This window comes from Populus euphratica, unplaced genomic scaffold, assembly GCF_000495115.2.
Source record: "Populus euphratica unplaced genomic scaffold, PopEup_1.0 scaffold885.1, whole genome shotgun sequence".
NCBI classification, from domain to species: Eukaryota; Viridiplantae; Streptophyta; class Magnoliopsida; order Malpighiales; family Salicaceae; genus Populus; species Populus euphratica.
Window position 1 is genome coordinate 48,393 of NW_011500741.1, and position 24,162 is coordinate 72,554.

A 24,162-nucleotide genomic window follows, 5' to 3' on the forward strand; every position below is an offset into this window, starting at 1 on the left:
AATAACTCACAGCTAATCAAATCCTAGATCTTTCAATTACAAGATGAACAATTTGCCACATGGTTTAGAACATATGTAAGCACTATCACAAACTCATTCTCACTTGCAAAATTATTGTATGCATGTCATTATGTGATTTTCATTTACTGTTCATTGATGTACATTATATACAAGGTTTATCAAATGAGAAGAAGTGCTGCTAAGCCATTATCTTCACTAAGCCTAGGCCTTGAAAGAAAAGTTAAGTGCTACAACGGGTATTTTATCAATGAATATGTTTTCCATACTAAAGAATACGAGCATGGTAGAAAGACATATAACAATGGTGTTTGTGTTAGGGATTAACTAGTAGTGAGTTAGAAGTTGACTACTATAGTAGATTAGAAGAGGTCGTCGAACTACAATATCATAACGAGCAGAATAGAGTGTTTTTATTCAAATACTATTGGTATGACACGACTGAAAAAGGAATCAGAGTTGATCTGCATTATGGTCCGGTCGAGATCAACTCAAAATCTAGACTCCATAATATAAACAATATCTTTATTTTTGCAAAATAATATCAACAAGTTTATTACACATACACCCCTTCTTTTAGACAGGATCGATCAAGAGTGGATTGGTTGTATGTTTTAAAAATAAAACCTAAAGGTCGTGTCAAGCTTATTCAGGATGAGAAAGAAGACATAAATGTGCGAGATGAAGTCTTTCAAGTTAGTGAGTTGATTGAACTATATCGAGTTGCTCCTTCAATTAACTTGAAAGAAAATTCAAATTTTCATATTTTCAATTATAGTCTTGTTGATGATGACGTAAAGGAGTTTAATGTTGTTTTGAGCTCTAGCAGACAAGCAAATATTGATGAAGATGATGATATCCATATTAAAGATTGTGATGAAGGTGATGACTATTCAATTGATGATGAAGAAGAAGAAAATTCGAACTAACTATCAGAATGAAGCCTTCTGTAAAACATTTTTTTCATGTAATATATATTATAGATGATATATTTTGTAACATGAAATATTTATTTTATAAGTTTATTGTTTAAGCATCGTTGTTATTGTTTTATGTGATGAACAATTTAGCAATCAAAATAATTACTTGAAATGCCACTATCACTGACGTCCATACCAATGACTTCCTGTCCATCGGCATTTCATGGAAAGCAATCAAAATAATTACTTGAAATGCCACTATTACAATGTCTATACCAACGGATTCCTGTCCATCAGCATTTCACATAGAGTTGGAAAATAATTACTTGAAATGCCATTATCACCGACGTTCATACCAACGGATTCCAGTCCTTCGTTATGTTATCGGCGGGTCACTATTACCAACAACATCACCGATGGACTGTGTGAATTCTAAAGAGTAGTGTATTAAATGCATCTCTAATAGCGAAAATTTTGCCGATAGAATTACCAACGGACAACGAAAAATATTAGGGTAATACAAATGTTGGTGTGAAATTAAAAAATTACCATCGGATTTTAAAACTTTACCGACAGAATAAATTAAAATAATATTATTTTTAATTACCGTCGGTGAATCCGTCAATAAAACTGCCTTATATACCCAGCGACCGCTCTTTTAGTTCATTTTTTCATCTCCTCCGTTCTTAATCTCCTTGTTCTTCAATTTTTTCCTCTTATTTCCTTCAAGATTTCCTCTCATTTCCGTCATAATTCCTTCAAGAATCTTTATTAAATTAAAAGATATGTGTTTCCTCTATTTCATTTTACTTTAAGAATTTTTTTATTTCAGCTATTTTTATTTTTTTTATGTTTTTTGTTTTGATGTATTTTTATAATATAGATAAAGTTTTGAAATAAACAGATTATTAAGGTAAGCATATTTCATTCCTAAAGTCTATAGTTTTTTTTTTGAATTTTTTGAATATATTTTATTGTTGTATTGACATAATTATTGAATAATTTGTTGAATTGTAATTGTTAATATTGAATTTACCTTATAATTTGTAATTAAATATGTTGGAATAATTAGTAATTTTACTCTATTATTGCATGATTTGTGTTGAATTATTTCCATTGATTTTAATTGTTAGTCTATGGTTTTTTTTTAAAAAAATTATTGAATATATTTTATTGTTGTACTGGCATAATAATTGAATAATTTATTGAATTGTAATTGTTAATGTTACCTTAGAATAAGTTATTGAATATGTTGGAATAATTAGTAATTTTACTATATTATTGCATGATTTGTGTTTAATTATTTGCTTTAATTTTAATTGTTAGTCTAGAGTTTTTTTTTTGAAATTATTGAATATTTTTTATTGTTTGTATTTTTTGAAATGATTGAATATGTTGTTAATGTTGAATTTACCTTGTAATTAGTATGAATGTTATATGTATAGATGTGATGTTATATACAATATTAGTATAAATGGAGTCAATTGGTTGTGGTTTTTGTCAATACTTGCATATTTGTGGATTTGGGTAGTATCTAGTGTAGGGGAGGTGCTGTTGAATTTTTTAACATTCGAATTTAATTATATAATTATTTGTATATAATTGTGTAGATGCGTAGAACGAAAACTAGAGCTGGTTGCTCACGTATGCTCGCAACTAGTTCTTATAGCAGCGAGGATAACATATCCTTAGGTGCCTCTCAAAAAGAGAGACCTATGCCACCTGCACCGTCAACTGATGTTGCCTTTTCCAATACGGGTTCACAACGCAGAGGTTGTGTGCCTTTATAACAGAATCAATTCACCTGCAAGTACGAGGCACAATGGAAAGACGACCTTTCAATATATGTTCGTGAAGGTTTTAGTTTTTTCTTTTAAATTATAACATAATTTATTAATAACTAATCAATATTTCATTAATTTAATTTATTTTCAGGTTTACAAACATTGAGACCGCCCAAGTAATATCATCGGTGTTTAAATCATCGATGGAGATTCTATTATTTCAATGGAGTCAGGTATCCAGACATCCTGAATGGATACCTCAAATCAATGCATGGTTTGATAGATTTGAGATTGGTGTTAATTTCTAATGTCCAACATATTTCTAATAAATTATTAATATAATTGTAAATAAATTATTATTTTTATTTAAAATTAATTATTTATACACATGATAAATTTGACTAGGACAGTGCACAAGACACTGTTGTAAGCAAGGTGTGGGAAAATCATGTGGCAACTAGGTAATATAAAAAACAATACAAGATTTCTTTTAGACAAAAAATTATGTTTTAAAATGTAATTTCTCGCTATGGAAGTAGGCTGCATGATTTTTGGTATGAAGCATAAAAAAGACAAAAAAAAAACATGAGAGATAAAGGTCTTCAAGGCTGGAATGACATGGCGGTTTGTAGGGATTTCAAATCGATATACATCCCGAAAGATATATGGCCGCTCTATCTTGAGCACGTACATTTGAGTGGTTCACACAAAACTCACAATCCTGTTCTGGCAACTGAAATCGACCAATTCATGGCTTGGTGACAATGCACATCGACAGCTCCGTTCCGTTTGCTGCACATGCAAAACAGATGGTAAGATTAATTTAAATAAAATATATTATTAATTAATTTTTTGTTAATTAATCCTTTTTCATTATAAGCTATGTCTCTTGGACGTGAGCCAAGCTTAATGAAGCTGTTTGTGGAGACGCATGTGGGGAGTTAAGACCGCCAAAAGGGGGTGCAACAGTTCGTTGACAACCATGCTCAACACTTCATGATATGTTTGTTCAATCATTTTATTTTGTAAGTTATTATTTTTATTGAATTGAATATGATGTTTACTTTTTATTTTTATTTTCAAGAGACCTATAATAGCCGGTTGAGGGAGAGATATGGGGACAATCATTTGACCCATCCGGAATTCGATCCGGATTTGTGGATGGAGGTTCGATCTTCTGGTGCACTCGATAAAAATCAGGTTTACGAGCTCTCTAACACTACAGGCGAGAACTTGCGGGCAACCCATAGTGTTTCAACCATTGAGAGCTCCCAATCAGTATCGACAACTCAATATAAGGAGTTCGTGGCCTTGCATAAACACATGGCTCAACTCATCAAAAAATACAACCACCTATCAGCAGAATATGCACAACTCAAAGCGGAGCATGCACGACAAAAAGCAGATCATGAACAACTTTATGAAATGGTCATAAACATGGCATCATAGTGTGGTCAAACATGTGCGCCTCATCCTTTTTGGCTGTATAACTACCAGCCTCCTCCTCCTCCAACTCCATCTTTATATTAATTTATAATAAATATTATTTACCTTTAATAGTTCATTTAATATATTTTTTTAAAACACATTCAGTTTGTAATGAATATTGTTTAACTTTATTTTTTTTTTGTTTTTGATGTTTAATAAAAATTTTATTTGCAGAATTGGTTTTTATTACCATTAATTTATATAATTTAATATTATGTATTCTAAATAATTTTTAAAAAACATATTTAAAGATAATCACAGAGGGTTTTATCGATAAAATATATCCGTTGGCATTTGACAGTAACTGCCACATTCACCGATGAATTTACAGACAGATATATTCGATTGGTATTTCACACTCACCAACACTTTACCAATGAACTGTATATGTCGGTATTCTACAGTACCTGCCACAATGACCGACGAATATACAGACAGATACCTTCAGTTGGTATTTCAAATGCTCACCGACAACTTTACCAACGGTATGTATTTGTCGGTATGTTACATTATCACCGATGAGATAAATCCGTCAGTATATTTCAAGTGGAAAACTTTTTTTTTTTTTACGCTCAATTTTTATCTATAAAACCATTAGCAAATGTTTTTTTGGTGTTGTCGATCGATATAGTGACGGACGATGGTATTACTAACAAACAGAAAGGTAATGGATATATTCTATCAGTGAAGATATCAATAAATAAATTCTTAATAAATTCTTAATCACATATCAATAAAATATATTCGTCATTAAAACTATGAAATCTTATAGGACATTTTGAAAGAATCGTTATAGCATAACAAGAGGCCAATCCTCCAACATGGAGAAGAAAATAAGGAAAAGGCACGGGGAATGATATGAACTTGGTCGTTGATTTGAAATGGCAATTATAGGCTTTCGCTGATCTGCAAAGCCACACATGGAAGGTTTTGCAACAGTGTTTTGTACTTGTTGATAATTCAGCATATTATAAGCTGAACAATTTATTAGGAATGTATCAGTTAAAGACAACTCCCTTGAAATTTAATTAGAAAGATATCTAAAAGTTTTTATGTTTTCATTGCAATTTGGTTTTCAAATTTTTTTTAATATAAAAAATATTTAAATCAATATATTTTTTTGGATATTTTTAGATGATTTTAATATGTTAATATTAAAAATAAAAAATATAAAAAATTATTTTAATATATTTTCAAAATACTTTTAAAAAACATTGTCACCACAATAATATCATATGTATTTATCTTTGTAGCCGATCGTACGTGAAAACACAGTTATAAAACATAAAATCATAAGCTCCTAAACAACAAGAGAAGCCCAAGGCTCTCACTACGTGACAATGACTCGGTTAAAGAAATCTACAAAAGTTGTAGAGAAAGCGGGTCTTTATAGGATAATTATCACTATTTATCTATATCTGAACTTTGGTGATTTATCAATGAAAATGATAAAACTTGGATGAAATTAAAATAGTGTTTAGAAAAATGGTTATTTTTTAAAAAATTTAAAAAATTTTCTTTTTATTTAAAATTTTCTTTTTATGTTTTTAGATTATTTTAATATGTTAAATAAAAAATAATTTTAAAAAATAAAAATAATATTTGAAAACATAACTATTATCTTGCTTCCAAATAACGTCTAAAGTGGCCACCCAAAGAGCATCAATAACCAAGTCATGGACGTCTAATGCATACTTAATAGCTAAGCTATTAAGTATTTCAATTTAAAAAAGGCAACCACCTTTTATCCATTGATTAAGATTTTCCTTGGATATGCATCATGGAGCCTCAATCCTTTTGTGGTTATTAATCAAATTGTAACGTTAAGAGAAATACTTTTTTTTTTTTTTTTACCATCTCCCTTGGAAGGAAATGTGCTCACTCATCAAATCAAAATTCATAATTTAAAAACTAAGATTAGAATTAACTTAATCTCAATCTTAATTATAATACTAACAAGTTTGTCAACCCAACAAAACAAAACTTAAACAAAAGCAACTAGGACACTATTCCCATACATTCACCTCTATTTTTTTTTTTTATGATCAATGAATGATAAAATAGTTTAAATTATAAATTAAAATTTTTAATGTTACTTTTTTCCCCCTTTCTTTTTAAGTATTTTTTTAGATGACATAACCCTTAGACAGTATTTATAGAGGAAAAAATCAAGAAGAATTAAAATAAAATATGAATAATTCAGTTTTTTAAAAGTTATGTAACAATAAGAGATAAAGTAAAACTTTTTAAAATTTTTAAGGGTGAAATTAGGCTTGCATAGCTATTTGTTTCTGTATTTTAAAAATAATTTTAAAAAAAATTAAATTTTTTTATTTATTTTAAATTCATATGTTTTTAGTGTTTTCAAATTATTTTGATATACTGATATTAAAAATAATTTTTAAAAAATAAAAAATATTATTAATATGTATTTTAGTGTGAAAAATTATTTGAAAAATAACTATAACTATACTTTAATAAGTTTTGTTTACATCAAACTATGGGTAAAATAAAAAAAATTAACGATTATATATTAGCAAACATGTAGTTTACCAAAAGAAAAATACTAGTTTATAAATTTTTTTCTCTCAAAAAGGAAAACAGCATCTTAAATCAATAAAATCATTTGAAAAATACTATTTATTATTCATTTGAGATTGTAGAAGTGGTTATATTTTAAAAATATATTAAAATAATATTTTTTAAATTAATTTATTACATATATTAAAATAATTTAAAATTATATAAAAATATTAATTTTAAAAAGAAGTCATTAATTTTTTTAATAAAACAAACCGCAGAGGAGCGCAAATGCCCTCAAATACCACTCCAGGTTTAACAGCTAAAAATTTTGAAAAATAAGAGAGAGAGAGAGAGAGAGGGGTTGGTAAAAGAGGCAGAAAGCTGAAACCAGAAAGGAGAGTAAAAGGCCCTGTGCACTTTGTTGCGCAAACACAACACAACATCAAGTGAAGTAGCTTTCTTGCTTGCAAGCTTCAATAAAACTGATTAGGAACTAAGGATCCTCCACTGTCCACAACCCACTCTTTCTCTTTCCTTTCCAAAACCCTTCTTGTGAAGCAGCAGCGCATGCAAAAAACTTCTAGACAAGGATCAGCGTTATCCTAACCGTTTGATTATTTCACCTCACATTGTCTCCTCACTGTCTGATCATTGTGGAGGTTTTTTTTTGTACTCTAATCAATGGGAGCCCGCTGCTCCAAATTCTCGCTCTGCTGGTTCCACTCTCACCTTAAACCTTCAGTCCTCGAATCCTCCGATCTCGGTAAGCTCATCAAGCCCCTCTCTTTCTGCCAGTCTCTCTCTGTCTTTTTTTCTCTTTCTTTTTTGGGTGTAAAATGAGGGGTGATAGTTTGCGTAATATTGTCATTTCGGTGCAGAAAATGGGGGCAAAAGTGACAGAAACGCATTTCCCAGTTTCACCGAGTTCAGTTTCGAACAACTGCGAGCAGCCACGTCTGGGTTCTCTTCGGACAACATAGTATCGGAACACGGTGAAAAAGCTCCCAACGTTGTTTAACAAGGGAAACTAGACAATGACCGTTGGATCGCCGTTAAACGATTTAACCGTCTCGCCTGGCCTGATTCTCGCCAATTCCTCGTACAGCCTTTTTTTTTGTTTTTTTAAAGCTTTGTTAAAATGATAAGAAATTACTAGTATATTTAAGAAAATTTTAAAAAATGAATATGGTAAAACTGTAATTAGGAGGAAGCGAGAATGGTGGGGAGCTTGAGGAGTGACAGATTGGCGAATCTGATTGGATGTTGCTGTGAAGCAGAGGAGAGATTGCTTGTAGCTGAGTTTATGCCCCATGAAACTCTTGCTAAGCATCTTTTCCATTGTGAGTCCTTTTTATCTTCTCTTTAATTTTAATGTTTTTTTTTATTATTTTTGGTTGTTAATTTTCCATCTTTTTATTGTCTGGTTAGTGCTAGGGTGCCCTTTTTCCCTTCCAGCATTTTTCTTCAGAAAATGTTCTTTTTCTTCATTTTTTCTTTCGTTTTTGGTTGGCCAAAAATGACTAATGTTGAAAATAAGTTGACCAGATTTGATGTGAGGATATAATGGTATGTAAAGTAGAGTTGATGAACTTTAAATTTGGAATAATCTGTCTGAATTCTTTGTATTTTGGTCTTAAAGGGGAGAGCCAGCCCATGAAATGGGCAATGAGGTTGAGGGTAGCTCTGTACTTGGCGCAAGCTCTGGAATACTGTGGGAGCAGAGGAAGGGCGTTGTATCATGATCTCAATGCCTACAGGATCTTATTTGATAAGGTAAATGTGGTTGTCTGCGACGTAGAATTTACTTTGTGGTGCCAATAGTGTCGGCCCTGATTTTGGTTTGGTGGTTGACAGGATGGTAATCCCAGGCTGTCTTGCTTCGGCCTCATGAAGAATAGCCGAGATGGAAAAAGTTACAGTACAAATTTGGCTTTCACCCCTCCAGAGTACTTGAGAACGGGTAAGGACTGTTTGTGTCAGCATCACAACTTCTGATTGTTCTAAACTGATATGATCTTTGCGTGCATAGATGGACTAGTTACATCTCAATCTGATTAGTCTTGGGTATCAAACGCTAGGGAAAAGGTTGAAAATGGTTAAAAATCATTAGAAATGTCGATGGTTGAAATTATTTCGTAATCCTGGCAGGTAGAGTTACAGCAGAAAGTGTAGTTTACAGCTTTGGAACCTTGTTGTTGGACCTTCTAAGCGGCAAACATATTCCCCCCAGTCATGTAAGTAATTTGCTGTTCTATTGCTGTAGTAACCCATCTTGTTGGTTTCTTTGTCCCTGGTAGTACAAATGAATTATTGTTATTCCCATTTTGATTGATAACCATTTAAGCATAAAAAGTTTGAGGATTTCTCCACTCTTCTCCTTGCTTTTAGGCACTTGACCTGATTCGTGGCAAAAATTTCCTGATGTTGATGGATTCTGCTCTAGAAGGCCATTTTTCAAAAGATGATGGAACAGAGTTGGTTAGATTAGCTTCGCGTTGTTTGCAGTATGAAGCTCGTGAAAGGCCAAATGCTAAATCCCTTGTCACTGCACTTCTGTCACTTCAAAAGGAAACAGAGGTATATAAAATAGTTGATTGAGCTGCACGTCTTTGTAGAGTACGGACAGCATAGTTTTGTCAAAATGAGGCCTGCTTCTGAAAGGTTGAATAGTTTTTGCATATAAGCTTTTTCTTATCTAATATAGTTTTAGCAGGTCCCATCTTATGTTTTGATGGGCATCCGAGAAGAAACTGCATCATCAACTCTGCCATTGTCATTAACTCCTTTTGGTGAGGCATGCTTGAGAATGGATCTCACTGCAATACATGAAATACTGGAAAAGATTGGATACAAGGATGACGAGGGGATTGCTAATGAGGTTTGGCATCTCTTCTCTGTGACTTGAATGGTTTCCTACATTTCATTGCTATGAAAGTTTTTTTTACTAGTCATATCACTATGCCTTATACTAGTCATAACTATGCGCCTTAAGGAGGGCAAGGTCCTATTGTTATATAATCAAATTGTATGTATCTATTGTCGTTTGGGCTAACAGTCTTTGTGTCCATTCTCAAAAACTTAAAAAAAGAAAAGAAAAGAAAAGAAATTTTAGTTTGTCCACCTAGCAATTACAAATCATGTCAACAGTTTTGAATCCTTTTGTTTTTTCTTTGTAGGATTGTGTCGGAATCAAAAAAAATTAAATCCTAGGAACTAGATACCCAGGGCTTTGGGTGAAGTCTTATTATGTTGCTCTGGCTTTAACATGTAACTTCTTCTTTAACTCTGCTTAGCTCTGGATTATTTTTTTTCCTGTAGCTTTCTTTTCAAATGTGGACCAATCAAATGCAAGAGACCTTGAATTCTAAGAAGCATGGAGATGCTGCTTTTCGAGCTAAGGATTTTGCGACTGCCATTGATTGCTATACACAAGTGAGTATCTCATGTTATTGTCAAATATGGAACTTGAATTCTTAGGATGGTTTATTTTCTTATTTAGTTACAAGCAGAGCCATGTTATAAATTAGTTCATGAAGTAATTTTCTATTGGATGATAAATTAATGGGTATAATTTCGTCTTGTTAGAAAAGAAGATTCAGTAAGCAGAGAAATTGGTACCTTAAGAACAATTATAAATCCGTGGTATCATTTTATCTTGTTAGAGATGTAAGTTTTCTATTGGGTTGCTTCGCTGACATGAAGGATCATATTCTACCAACAAAGAACAAAAAATCTCATCCCTTGATGAAGTTTCAATACGTGCCTATATTAAGTTAGGGAAATCAAGCTGGCCAAAGTTCTTGTTATCCCGCGTAGTTTGCTGCTAGCATAATAGTGAAACTTAATTGAACCTCTTCCACAGATTTAGTGTTGAATCTTTTTGTTATAAAATATGGGTTAGTTTTCCTTCTGCATCCTGATGGCGGTAAAACTCTATGTTGGCATGGGTTAGTTTTCCTTCTGCATCCTGATGGTAGTAAAACTCTATGTTGGCTTGTGAAAGGAGATTTAAGTTTTTTCCGTCTTCTGCAGTTCATTGATGGCGGAACCATGGTGTCACCCACTGTGTACGCTAGGCGCTGCTTATCTTACTTGATGAGTGACATGCCGCAAGAAGCTCTAGGGGATGCTATGCAGGCCCAAGTGGTGTCTCCTGATTGGTCCACTGCCTCGTACCTTCAAGCAGCTTGCCTCTTTAGCCTTGGAATGGAGACTGACGCGCAAGAAACACTCAAAGATGGCACAAGCTTGGAAGCCAAAAGAAACAAAAACTGAAAGTGTATAGGCCCTTTTTTATGATTTTCGTTTATTAATTATTGTTTTTTTTTCTTTTTTAGTAATTTTGTGTAGGCTCTTGTGTGTATTCTCGCTTCACATTTCTCCATCCTCATTTTGACCCATTGTTGACATCACAGGATTCTTCAATTATTTTTGTTTGTGTGGATAAAGTATATGCTTCGGCAGTTCAGCCGTTCCTTAATCTTTTGAGTGCAGTAATTGATACATGCAATGCAATAAGAAAATAGAGGAATGTTGATGCTGCAGTTTTCTGTGAGCATGGACTTTGTAGGCTGTCTGTTATTTGATCATGCTCCCAACCAAGAACCAGGTTGCTGGTTAACACTTCAGTCTGGGAATCCGACATGCATGAACCTCTGTCGTGAACATAAAAGGAATAACAGTGGCCAAGACTAGAGTTTAAATAAAAGAGAGAACAGACAGTTATAATGGCTGGGGGATTTTCAAAATGCTTTATGACTACGAGGGAGATAAAGCTCCATGGATCAACAAATATGACTACAAATCAAAAAGTATTTGAGAATATTTCTGCCATGGATCCATCTCCATATGACGAGGCATTGCAGAGAAAGGAACAACAATAACAGCATCTAGATGAATCAATACAACCTCCAAACACCCACATTTTTTTCAAGGCAGATAAAGCTCTGATAAATACAAGCGTACATATGTAGATCAACAAATACCTATGCATACTAAAGGAAAATGTGGACGTATAAAACCCTACAAGGCACTGAACTCTTCCTCATTCATCACACAACAATCTTTGCAAGTTCTTCTAGAATAATTCTGCTTTCTCTATAATTATTTCTTTCTTTCCCCCCTCAAGCCTCTCCTACAGAAGTTTACGAGGATGGCACATTGAAGTGAAAGAGCCAAGATAATACAAATGCAAATACCACACAAGCAAGCAAGAAATTCAGGAAGCGGTGGCCTTGCAAAAAGCTTCGAGTTTCTGTGGTAGGAATTGATGTTGACGCTGCCGCTGCTGCGGTATTTACCATGACATTGTTTGTCTCATTTGAATGCTCAATTGACTCGATGTCACTTGCTAAAACAACATTGCGTGCAATAGAATGACAAATCTCACAGGTCCTGGTACATATCCCGTGAACGGAATAAATATAGGTGAGAAATAAATACCAAAACATATATGAGACCAATTTTCATGGAACTAATCAGACATACCATGATAGCTGCCACAGGATTCGAAATTTGAAATGAAAGTTAAATGCAAATAAATACCGCTCAATGATCATGTAATATGCACTAATGCAACCCCTAAAGAATATAGCTCATTCATCTGTTCATCCGTGTACAACAGCAAATAGCTTAGAACAAAACATTCCCAAAAAAATGGCCAGGAATAGATGCCTGGTCCAGAGATAAGGCTAGCGGGCATATTGTGAACTAGAAGATCAGGTAAAAGACTCACCAGAAATGAGAGAGAGATCTTTGAACATCATATAGTGATAAAACAGCGATTTTGGAAATTTTACCCAGATATACATTGTATGGTTAAAGCTTCAAATACACAGCATAAAGAGAACTTATTCTGATTGACAGACATAGAATAGGGTGATAGCTTAGGAGCCGGAGATACTGCTTTATTACCATTTACCACATCATGTAATAGATGATGAATAATATTTATTCACTATCATCAAATAATAGATAATTTACATTAAACCTCCACAATAGCTATCTACCATCACTTGTTCCAGCACTTTTTTTTTTTTTAATCTTTTTACATCATATAACAGTATTCCAGCAAGGAGAAGTAAGATCCACAGAAGATCCTTGCTACCACTAAAAGTAAGCATCAATAAGCACGTGCTGTTGCTTGAATAAACAGTTTAGAATGTTCAGTTTTCTGATCCAAAACATCAATCAAATCATGTTTTTCCAGGCTGTTGTAGCTCTAGCTGGAAATTAAAGCAATGTTAAATACAAGAGCAGACCAATCAATTGTCCACGTTTAATAAGTTAACAGCGAAGTGCATTCTAACTGATACCAAGATATTCCACCATTGTTTTGAGTATGGTATCAACCAATATGACATTGATAGTCTGACATAGACATGCATGACAGAGAAATACTGATTCTGAAACGCATGGACCATAAGTTTCAAGATTCACAACTATCAGGAGATTTAAGTCCTATGATGCTTAAATCTCACGCACAATATCATGGATGTCAACTATTATTTTTTCGCTAAGCACATCAGACGAACAGGAAGTAAGGAATCTGCATTAGCAATTATACAAATACAAAATATTAAGTAGTGCACCCACAAGTAATTATCTTTTAAAAATGCGTATCAACAAGGAGTCAGAACTCCATTGTGATAAAGAGAAGAGAAGCAGAAAGGAGCATTATTTAGATTCCTAAACTTCTAAAAAGTACAGATTGGCAAGAAATTGTCGGTTAGCGACATATCATTGGGACTGGTATCTTAAAGCTATACTCTTTTGCTTTATTTTTTTCTGTCAACTTGTTTACTAAACCGAAACTCCTTCCACTTTCCCTTTTATTCATCATAATTCTTAACTTCTACATTATGCTTCATATCCCACAAACTAATCAGACTGTAATCCAGTATTCAAAAGCCTTAACTAATGAACCCTCTGTCCTCTCTGGTGAAAAAATATTGTTACTAATCCTTCAAGAAATCCCGCTTCAGTGCAACATTTACACTTTAAAAAAACACATCAACCAACTTAGATAATACTAAGAAGCACGAAGTGGATATTTACCACTTCTCACAAACAAACAAAGTTAACATAATAATCATCATACCAACACTTTAAATAAATAATTTTTGTATTCAAAAGAGCAAAAGAAAATTTACCGAAGAAAAAAAAAAAACTAGAATTCAATCTTGTACTTACTTGTTTCCCTTGATCTTGAACCAAGCCTCTGCACACTGTTTATGAGCAGCAGCCAAATCATCCTTGCAAGAACAACCCAATTCCATAGGAACTCCTGATTCATGACTATTACTCTCTAAACCCAGATGGCAAATCCTACAGTCTCTCTCCACTTTACTCAAATGCACCTTTATTTCAGGCGCCTCATTTACAAGCCCCACCTCCACTGAACAATCAGACACTGAAGACACCCTCCTAGAATCCAAAACCACACTGTTTATACCCTCAGGATCAGAGACACAAGCGAAGCTGTAATTATCATAAGACCCACCAGTGGTTGAATAGAACTGGGAGTAGCAAGAACCATCTTCTGCATCAGAAAAACAACTGGCATCACTTCCAGCAACGGAGCGGCGGTGCGTTCCTTTCTCTAAATCGATGTGGGACATTTCATGAACTGACATTTTGAAGATTTAGACACAGGACGAATCAACAGCTGAAGTATAATTTTGGAAACTTTGGATGGTTTTTTAAAGGAATTTGACATAAATTCAAAGGACTTGATGAAGTGGGTTTTCTCGGACTAGGTGACAACAACAACTGCTACTACGACTCCATTAACGTTACCAAAATCAATACTTTGCAAAGAAATAAAAAAGAGCTAACAATAACCGAAGTAGGGAATTTATTTATATTGATTATATCAGAGAATGTAATACTAAGAGGAAAAAGAAAAGCTTAAGGTCGCCTTTTTCTCATCGCGACAAAACACGGTTGTGGTTTTGTTTTTTAAAAGACTTTTGCTTTGGACTGCAGACAACTGCAGAGCAGCTACAGAGTACAGAGACGGAGGTATGCTTGAAGAATTGCAAGGAGATTCCTTTTTAAGATTATAATACCAATTAAGCGGCGCTACTAAAATTAAATGGCAAACTTTTAATTACCTCTCCAACTATTAATAGATTCTTAATATAGTCCGTAGACTACTAATTTTACAATTTGTGTCTTCCATCTGTAAACCTATCCTTGATTCGGTCCTACCCATTGAGAATGCAAGCCTATACCACAGGCTTCTACCAAAACCCCCTCCCATCACTATTATTATACATATATATATATATATATATATATTAAAAATAATTAGTAAATAATGATATGAAAAACTCAATGTGTTATAATTGATATGTAATGAAGGTGACTATGATAATAATAATGATGCAAATGGTGTAAAAGAAAAGATAATAATGATAATAATAACTGTTTAGTGGTGATGGATGGTAATTATAAAATGATAGTAATAATAATGATAGGATAATAGCTATATAGAATATGGTAATGATAGTGTTAGTGAAAGAGTAATAATAATAACATAGAAGGGTAGGGATAATGACGGTGAGGAGCTAGGACAATGGTGCTAATTAATATTATTTCACCTTTGTATTTATTTTCTTTTATTGAGTACATTGTTAGATTGTGTTATTATTGTGAGCCTTTACATCTAATTTTTATTGGAATGTTTCTATAATTTGTTTTCTCAAAATCCTAATGAAAAGATTAATGTTATAGAATTTCTTTTAACAAATATATAATTTTCAAGTTTTTTAATAAAAAACTAAAATGAGATAGGTATATTTTTTTTATTTTATTTCAAATGTCTATATTTTATGTCATTTTGAATAAGTATAAAGGTCATTGCAAGGAAAAAAAAGAATTTTTATAACGAAAAAAATAATTGATGAATTAGGAGTATAATAATCAAGATTACTTATTAAATTCGTATCCATAGATATTCTAAATAATATAATTGAATTTAACTATGTGATTTAATATTTTATTCCAAACATAATAATTAAAATAGGTTATCAATTGAATTTAAATTTGTTTATAAATTGAATTTCATATGTGATTTTATACAAAATTAGGTGTACTTTATGAAGCATTTAGACATAAACTATGTGACAAGATATCTTTAATAAGCACAATTCTTTCACCTAAAAGAAAATTTAACAAGGTATGCTTAATCAATTTGAGGGTTCAATGAGTCTAAATTAATTGTGGTATGAAAATAACTTGGATGATTTTAGTAGTTTGATCATTTATAAAAAAACTAATTATTTTTAACTAATTGTTATACACACACACTTTCTATAATATAGAGTCTTTATATTGAGAATAAATTATATGAAACTTTTACATATAAAATTTGATTTTATACAAAATATTTTCTCTATTATCCCTTCTAGAATTACAATGTAGAAGTCAAAATGCTTAAATTGGCATGTAAGCAAGTGAACTAAGTTGGAGAGAATCCTTTCATAAATATATCAATCACCTATCTAATAAACACTATAAAAAAAATCCAACAACAATTTCTTTTTAAAAAACCTGCTTATAAATAAAATATAGATCAACTTTTAAATGCTTTATGTTTGAATGACTAATAAGATTGACAATAATGAAAATATTATCATAAAATACTTTAATAAGAAGACAATATGAAATTATTAGAAAAAGACATTAATATATCTAAATTTATACAATTCACAAGTTTCAATTAGTTGCTTACTTTATGCAATTAAAAATAGGGTTAACCAATCAACAAACTAGGCAATTAGTTAAAATAAATCAATAGCTAGATTCTTACATAAATAACCCAATGTGGAAAGAAACTACAATATCATAATCTACCTAAAAACTTTTACTATCAATAATAATAATGGGTACAAAAATTTTCTTATTTAGTTAAAACTAAGGGTTATAAAAAAAATAATCAATAACAATATATTCTTAGAATACATCAACATTAAAAAGAAAGAGTTTAGAAGAATCTCATAAAAGTAACAACTACGCTTTTATAAAAAAATATGCCAACTTAGATACCTTCAATCTTTAATCCAACCATACATAATGAAGGGTTATATATCTAAAACCTTATGTTAAAACTTCAACTCAATCCAACGATGACTCAATTCCTTATCAAAGTTTGAACATAAACTATTCAAGTTTTTTTTTCTCTCTTTGTAGATGTCAACTAACAACTTGAAAATAAGCCAAAACTAACTTTTTATACCTAGTCACATGTATGATCTAAAATACTGTAAGTCTTTGCCCCTCTTTTTCTAGTTTATATAGGTTATAACATTTGAAAAAGGACTATACCTAACAATTAACCCCTTTCCCAACTCATATAAAAGGCTTCACAAAGCCTGTTTGCCTCGTCTAAAACTTAAACATCTTTTTTGAAAAAGGGTTATACCTACTAATTAAACATTTTTTTTTTATCATATGAATCTTCTAAAAAATAATAGACTTCATCTATATAGCATCTTGAATCCATTGATATCTAACATTAATATACTTTGATCGAGAATGAAAAATAGGATACTAATGAAGAAGAATTACACTCTGACTCTTATAGCGCAACATAAAGTTTTCTTGTATTAGGTCAAGTTCATGAAAGGAATAATTCATCGATAAAAACTCTTTCTCCCTTTAAATAAGAGTAATGTATTCAACCTCTGTAGTGAATAATACAATATATTTTGCAACCTTGATTGTCATTAAAATAATTATCTACAAAGGTCATTAAGTATTTCGATATGGACTTTCTATAATTGACATCACCAAATATATCTATATTTGTGTATTTATCCAATACATATTTACCATTTTTGAAACATAAAATAAAATTAGAAGTGTCTTTGAGATATATGAGTATCCATTTTAGCGTTGACCTATGTTCTTTATCAAGATTAGAGAGGAAGCAACCGATCACACCAATAATATGAGTTATATTTGACTTTGTGCAAACTATGACATGCATCAAGCCACCAATTATGAATGCATAAGGAACCTTCTTCATCTCACTTTTTTCTTTATCATTTGAAGAATGCTTTTTAGAATTTAACTTAAAATGACTTGCAAGTAGAGAACAAACAGATTTGGACTTGCTCTTATATTTGTCAAGTAATTTTTAAACATTTTTTTATTGAGATAGCCAAAGCTTCTCATTATTCTTGTCACGAGAAATCTTCATGTCAAGAATCTATTTTATTGGTCCTAATTTTTTCATTATAAAAGATTTATTTAACTCTTTCTTTAAACTCTGGATCTTTTTAGCATCATGACAAAAAATCATTATATCATCCATATATAGTAAAAGAATAATGAAGTTACCATTAGAAAACCTTTTTATAAATATATATAATGATAAAAATGGTCATACAATAACTATTCTCCACTATGAAAGAATCAAAGTTCTTGTACCAATTTTTTTTTTAACTCTAATTTGAAAATTCTTAAAAACATCAAGCTTCTAATCTTTGAATTTTAAATAAGTAATCCATGTTTTCCTAGAATAATTATCAATAAAATTAGAAAAATACAAAACACGTCTAAGAAATTTATAAGTTATAGAGCAAATAACAATATAAATCAAATTAAGAACTTGTGATCTTTTATGTGAATATGATCTTTGAAATGTAACTTTATATTGTTTACCATTTAAATTATGAGTGTAAGTGTTAAAGTTCATACATTTGAAGGAATGTAGTTCTTCTTAAAAAGGATGTTAAGGCCTTTCGCACTCAAATGTCCACGTTGTTTTTTACCATAAATCAATAAAGACATCTTTAATTACATTCACTCATTCTTAATCACCTTCTCTTATGCCATGTAAATAACTATTTTTACCTATATCAATAATAAAAATCCTTTTAGAGAGCTTTCATTTACCATCTCGAAAGTAATTGTAATAGCTTTCTTTATTAAGTATAACTATGGAGATCAAGTATAAACACATGTCTAGCATTTTTTTAGCAACTTGAAATCGGTATTGGTTCTAAACAAATGTATCTAATGCCTATAACACTAGCCATTCTTTAATTTCCAATCCTAACTTGGCCAAAGTCAATAGTAGTGTAAGATATGAAGAAATTTCATCGATGTGTAACATGGAAAGAAACAACTGAATCCACAACTTAAGTCGTATCCTAACATGTAAGATTAACATAACCATCATAAAAAACAATAACAACATCATCGTAAAAAACAAATACAGTTGTACGATTCTCTTAATTCTTGTCTTCATCTTTATCATGTTGTTCTTTTTTGTGCTTTATGCAATCATTTTAAATATTCCCAAGCTTGTCATAATCAATAACACTTTATTCCCTTCTTTAATCAAGATCTCCCTCTAGGTCTTTTTTTTTCTTTTCTATCATCATATTCTATATCTTATTTGCCTGAAAAAGATTTGATTTGGTTTCTCTCTTAACTTTCTATAACAAGTATACAGAACTAAAAAAAACCTACCCTTTTTCTTATCTCTTCATCGAGAATAATGTCGCTCATTATCTTTAAAGTGACCTTTTTATTAGCATTAGAATTACTTAGTAACACCATAAAAGTCTCTTAACTATTCTAAAATGAACTTATTAGAATTAATGCTTGTATCTCATTAGCTAACTCAAGATTTATCAATAAAAACTAATTTAGAAACCCTTGAAAGTCATTTACATAGACTGGACTAACTTCACTATCTTTCTACTTCAAATTCACTAGGTTTTTAAACATGAAAGCTTTATTTTATGCACTTTTGTTAACATTCTTCTAATATTTCCCAAACCTTATAACAATCATGTTCCTGAGAAATATGGTTATTAGAATTAGAAGACATCCATTTTCTAACATTAGCGATCACTTTTTTATTAAGCGTATTCTATTTTGCCACCTTCATATTAGCATGTTTATATTCTATGCATTCTAACAACAAAACCAAATCATTGTATTAAAAGTGGTCCTCTATTAATGTTTTTTTTATGAAATAATTGAAGGAAATAAGCTTTATAGTTGAAGAAAATAAGTTTTATCATTCATTAATCTTTCTTTTTTATTTTAACTGTACGAAAAAATCAATTTGCATAGTTAGACTCTAATACCAATTTATTGGAAAAAGGCGCCAATATATCCAAATTCATAATCCACAGGTCCCAATTCTTTTCCTTCCTTATGTAATTAAAAACAAGGTCAACCAACTAACAAACTAAGTAAATAATCATAATAAACTAACACCAAGATTTTTATTTAGAAAATCCTGATGTAGGGAAAAACCATGAGACCTTAATGTTGTTTGTAGGATTAAGATAACTATAAGTCTTAAAATTGGGTGAATTAGGTTTATCACTAATAATAAAAAACATTGCAAATTAATTTAAATAAAAAAATAACCAATAATATAATTAAAATGCTTAAAATAAAGAAATAAGAGAGAGAATTAACAAACTTGTTTTTAATATGGTTCGACAAGCTTACACACATCTCAAATACCAAACCACACTTCAGTAATGTATTACTTCACTAGTTAAAGTTCAAGAGTACAATAGCCACATGATGAATCCACATTAAGATTTATTACACCATTTGATGAATCCACACCAAGATTTCTACCATTTGAAGATATTTTCCCTTTAAGATTTTTCACCTCTTGATGAATCTACACCAAGATATTTTTTCACTTGAAGATATGTCATCTTCAAGATTTTTTCATGTAGAAATTACCTTACCAATACCAAAAATTTATACCTAACTCTCAAAGGTTTACAAAAATAACTTTGTTATCACAATTAACCCTTTCAATAAAGTAGATAATACAATTAAAAGATATAATATCTCTATAACTCAGAAGATAACACTTATAAAATTTGAAAGTGTTTAAGTGTAGTGAAAATGAAATTGAATACTTTTGTATTAGATTATTAAGGTTTAAGTACAAATCAAATTATAATCAATAATCGATGTTTTTGTAGTGTTTTTACACTTATAATAACTTGTATATAATATGTTTTCAGAATATATATATATAGTTCCACCTACGACTTAAACAATTGAATAATTTAGATTGGTCAAATCAATTAGTCGATTGGTTCCCACAGAATTTCAAGTAGTTCATCATTGATGAATAAGCAGTCAACTGATTCATTTGATCATATCAAACAATCGACCAGTTCATGAAGAATTCTAATTTTAACAAAATAACCTAGATGAATTCTTATAATAATTTATATTAGTTTATTTATCAATCTTTCTAATGTATGCATATTGAAATGAACGACATCAACCTTTTAGTCGTGTCATATGCATATTGAAATGAGCAGTTCATTTTACTTATATACACTAAAATAAATATTTAAATTAAGTCTTCACTTTCCTTTTTATTAGACTTCATGATTGATTTTTTTATAAAATTCTTCATGTTTGTTACTATGATCTTTATACAAAACCTATTTAAAAACTTATTTCCAATCAAGCATGTCATTAGTTTAATTTTTATAGTAAAAATATATAAAAACATAAATATATGATCTAAAAGGTCAATAATCTTCTTTTTTTAATGACAATAAATATATATAACTTAAATGCAAGAAAGTGTCTCCCTTTATCTTTTTGTAACGTAATATATGAGAAACTTCAACAATTTAACACAATTTAAGTAATTATAAAAAAATTGCATAATTAATAATAACTTATGCATTAAAAATTAAATTCCTCCCTCTAAATATATGCATATGTTCTTGAAACACATTTCTTCCATATGTCTCATCTCTCCTTAATGCTTATCTATATATCTTCTGTTGTTCACGTACACATTTATTTATGTATTATTTCTCCCCCTTTATCATCAACAAAAACATATAGCATATATAGCATGGGGAAGTCAATAGATAAGTATGTGAAAACTCAATAATTGATTATTTAAAATTATTATAAGCTTCAAACCTGCCTAATGATTTGAAGAAAGGTATTTTTCATGTCCAGCTAATGAATTGTCAAAGAACCAGTGCAAGACATAGAATAACATGAATATTGAAGACTTAATCATATGACTAAATATTTCAACGAAATTATATCCTTGTGTTATTAACTAAGGCTTATACTTCTCACTAGAGTCATTTGCTTTTTAATTTTTATTATTTTTAAAAAGTATTTTTTTTACCTTGCATCCAAACGTATTAATTGTCCTCTGGATTTGGTTTGTTATACCATGAGTGTGCTTCTTTTTTTTTTTTTGTGGTTGAGGTAGAGTTTTACACATAAAACCCATTAAAAAAACTAGAAAAAATAGCTATTACAATTAAATTTTATACATAATTAAATTACACTCAACTTAATTCTTAATCTCAATCACAAGAACAAACATATTTCCTACTATATTTAAAGAATTTTTGGAATTGCAGGCTAAATTGTGTTTCTAAACAAATTATTTTTTTATTAAAAATTAATTGTTTTATATGTTTTGAATTGTTTTGATATAATAATTTCAGAAATAATTAAAAATTAATTGTTTTATATGTTTTGGATTGTTTTGATATAGTAATTTCAGAAATAATTTTTTTAAATAAATATCTTTTTTCTACATTTTAAAAATCCTTTTGATATATATTTCTACATAAAAATATTTTAAAAACAACTATATTCACACTTCTACACATATTTTTAATTACTAGCTATAAAATATAACACTTTGGTTGATAAAAAAATAGTAATTTTTGTTTGGACAATTTGCTGGGGGATTCTATATCTTCGACGGAATCAAGAGACTGTGATATCTTAAAAAAAGGTTTAAGAAACTATCTTTTTTCTACATTTTAAAAATCCTTGTGATAAAAAAATAATTTTTTTATTTTTTTTAAAATTTTTAAATTATTTTAATATACTAATATAAAAATATATTTTTTTAAAAATAATTACTAATACACTTTCAAACATCCAATTACTCTCTTACCTGCCGAGACTTTGTATTGTATTTTTATTTAAAATAATAATTGATCAAGAATATAATGGTTATTTAAAAGACCCAAAAATTATATATAAATAAAAAGCAAGCATTTTCTTGTATGAGAAATCTTGCTTCCATTATTAAATTAAAGAAAAGTGAAATGCTCCTGTTATGGGCTCTTCTATTTCTCACCGCTTGATCTCAAGGAAGGTTCACACGTCACAGTCTAAATGCTTGTTTTTGTATGAGTTGTCGATGGGGGAGGGTGGGAGATTTGCGGCTTGATATTGTATTTTAAAAATATTATTTTAAAAATTAATTGTTTCAATTAATATAATTTTAATAATTTTAATATGTTGATTTTAAAAATAATTTTTTAAAAATAAAAAATATTTTAAATATATTTTTATAATGATAAATATTTTAAAAAACAACACGTTGTAAAATACTGATTTAGAATTTATTTAAAAATGTAAAGAATATGTTTAGAAATGTTTTTTTTTAAAAAATTATTAATTTTTAATACTTGTACTATTGATATTGTAAATGATATAAAAATATTAAAAAATTATAAATTTAAAATAAAAAAATCTCAATTTTTATTAGGCCGCGCTGCTACTCCCTGTTAAAGCCATCTTTATTTGATAGAGAAGAAACTTCGAAACTAATGATGCATTTTCATTTATTCTAGGTACAATTTATGTCATATTTATTGATAACTCAAGTTTTTCTAGTCATGTTAATTCTATTATAAATGAATAGAGTTGTTTTAATGTTTATTAAATAATAAAAATATTCTAACCTATTTTCTATGAAATAATTAAGAATTAAAATAAAACTATAAAATTTATTTTTCAAAATCAATTTCTTCTTTGGCAAACAAAAAACCTTAAAAAATAAAATTGAACCGGTGAGTCTTGAGAATAGATTTGGGATGCATCTTTTCCTCTTTGTTATATATATATATATATATATATTAAGAAGAAAGAAAAGGGAAAACACAAACCTTTGTAGATTAACCAATACGCTAATTATTCCGTATGGAAAGTATTCATTGTCACGTCATCAGCTTGTCAAAGAAAACAAAAAACACCAATCCCTATCTACTTTTGCCGTGTAAAACCTTTTCTTTTTAATTTTACGAATAAAATAAAAAGGAATAGGAGAAGATTATAAGATGCACCCAGAACTAATTGCAATTATGATCTCACCGTAGCCTCAATGGCCAGCCTTTAAATTGACTCTCTCATCTTACGGTGGATATACTAGTGCACATGACGAATGAAGTGGGGGCATGCCATGTGATATTTTTGCTTGGGACATGACATTGGGAAGGCAATTTGACTAGCACTGGGCATTGACTGACTGTCTGACTGACTGACTTCTGGGTGCATGTCTGGGGATGAATGTGCCTTTGCGTGAGCAAATAAAAAAGCTACTATGAGTAAATTAAGAAATGTAATAAATTTGGGAACGGAGAAGA

At 30.2% G+C, this 24,162-nt stretch overlaps 1 protein-coding gene, 1 long non-coding RNA gene and 1 pseudogene across 2 annotated transcripts; 2 read left to right on the top strand and 1 right to left on the bottom strand.

Moving 5' to 3' along the window:
- The first annotated feature begins 7,040 nt into the window (after positions 1–7,040).
- On the top strand, positions 7,041–11,213 carry LOC105116224 (probable serine/threonine-protein kinase At5g41260; annotated as a pseudogene).
- A 390-nt stretch (positions 11,214–11,603) lies between these two features.
- On the bottom strand, positions 11,604–14,785 carry LOC105116226 (uncharacterized). Its single transcript, XM_011013459.1, has 2 exons — positions 13,925–14,785; positions 11,604–12,127 (listed from the first exon to the last, which is right to left on the bottom strand). The coding sequence occupies exons 1-2, from the start codon at positions 14,365–14,367 to the stop codon at positions 11,878–11,880; spliced, it is 693 nt and encodes a 230-aa protein (XP_011011761.1). The 5' UTR covers positions 14,368–14,785; the 3' UTR covers positions 11,604–11,877.
- Positions 12,150–13,732, top strand: LOC105116225 (uncharacterized). The gene is made up of 2 exons (XR_840490.1): positions 12,150–12,549; positions 12,618–13,732. It is a non-coding gene; the product is annotated as an uncharacterized LOC105116225 (long non-coding RNA).
- Positions 14,786–24,162: the final 9,377 nt, after the last annotated feature.

Bases quoted from the DNA above. Each gene is read 5' to 3' on its own strand.
- LOC105116226 (XM_011013459.1), bottom strand. From the start codon at position 14,367: ATGTCAGTTCATGAAATGTCCCACATCGATTTAGAGAAAGGAACGCAC. The intron at 12,128-13,924 runs GTAAGTACAAGA...GATATGTACCAG, and splicing joins TTCAAGATCAAGGGAAACAA to GACCTGTGAGATTTGTCATT.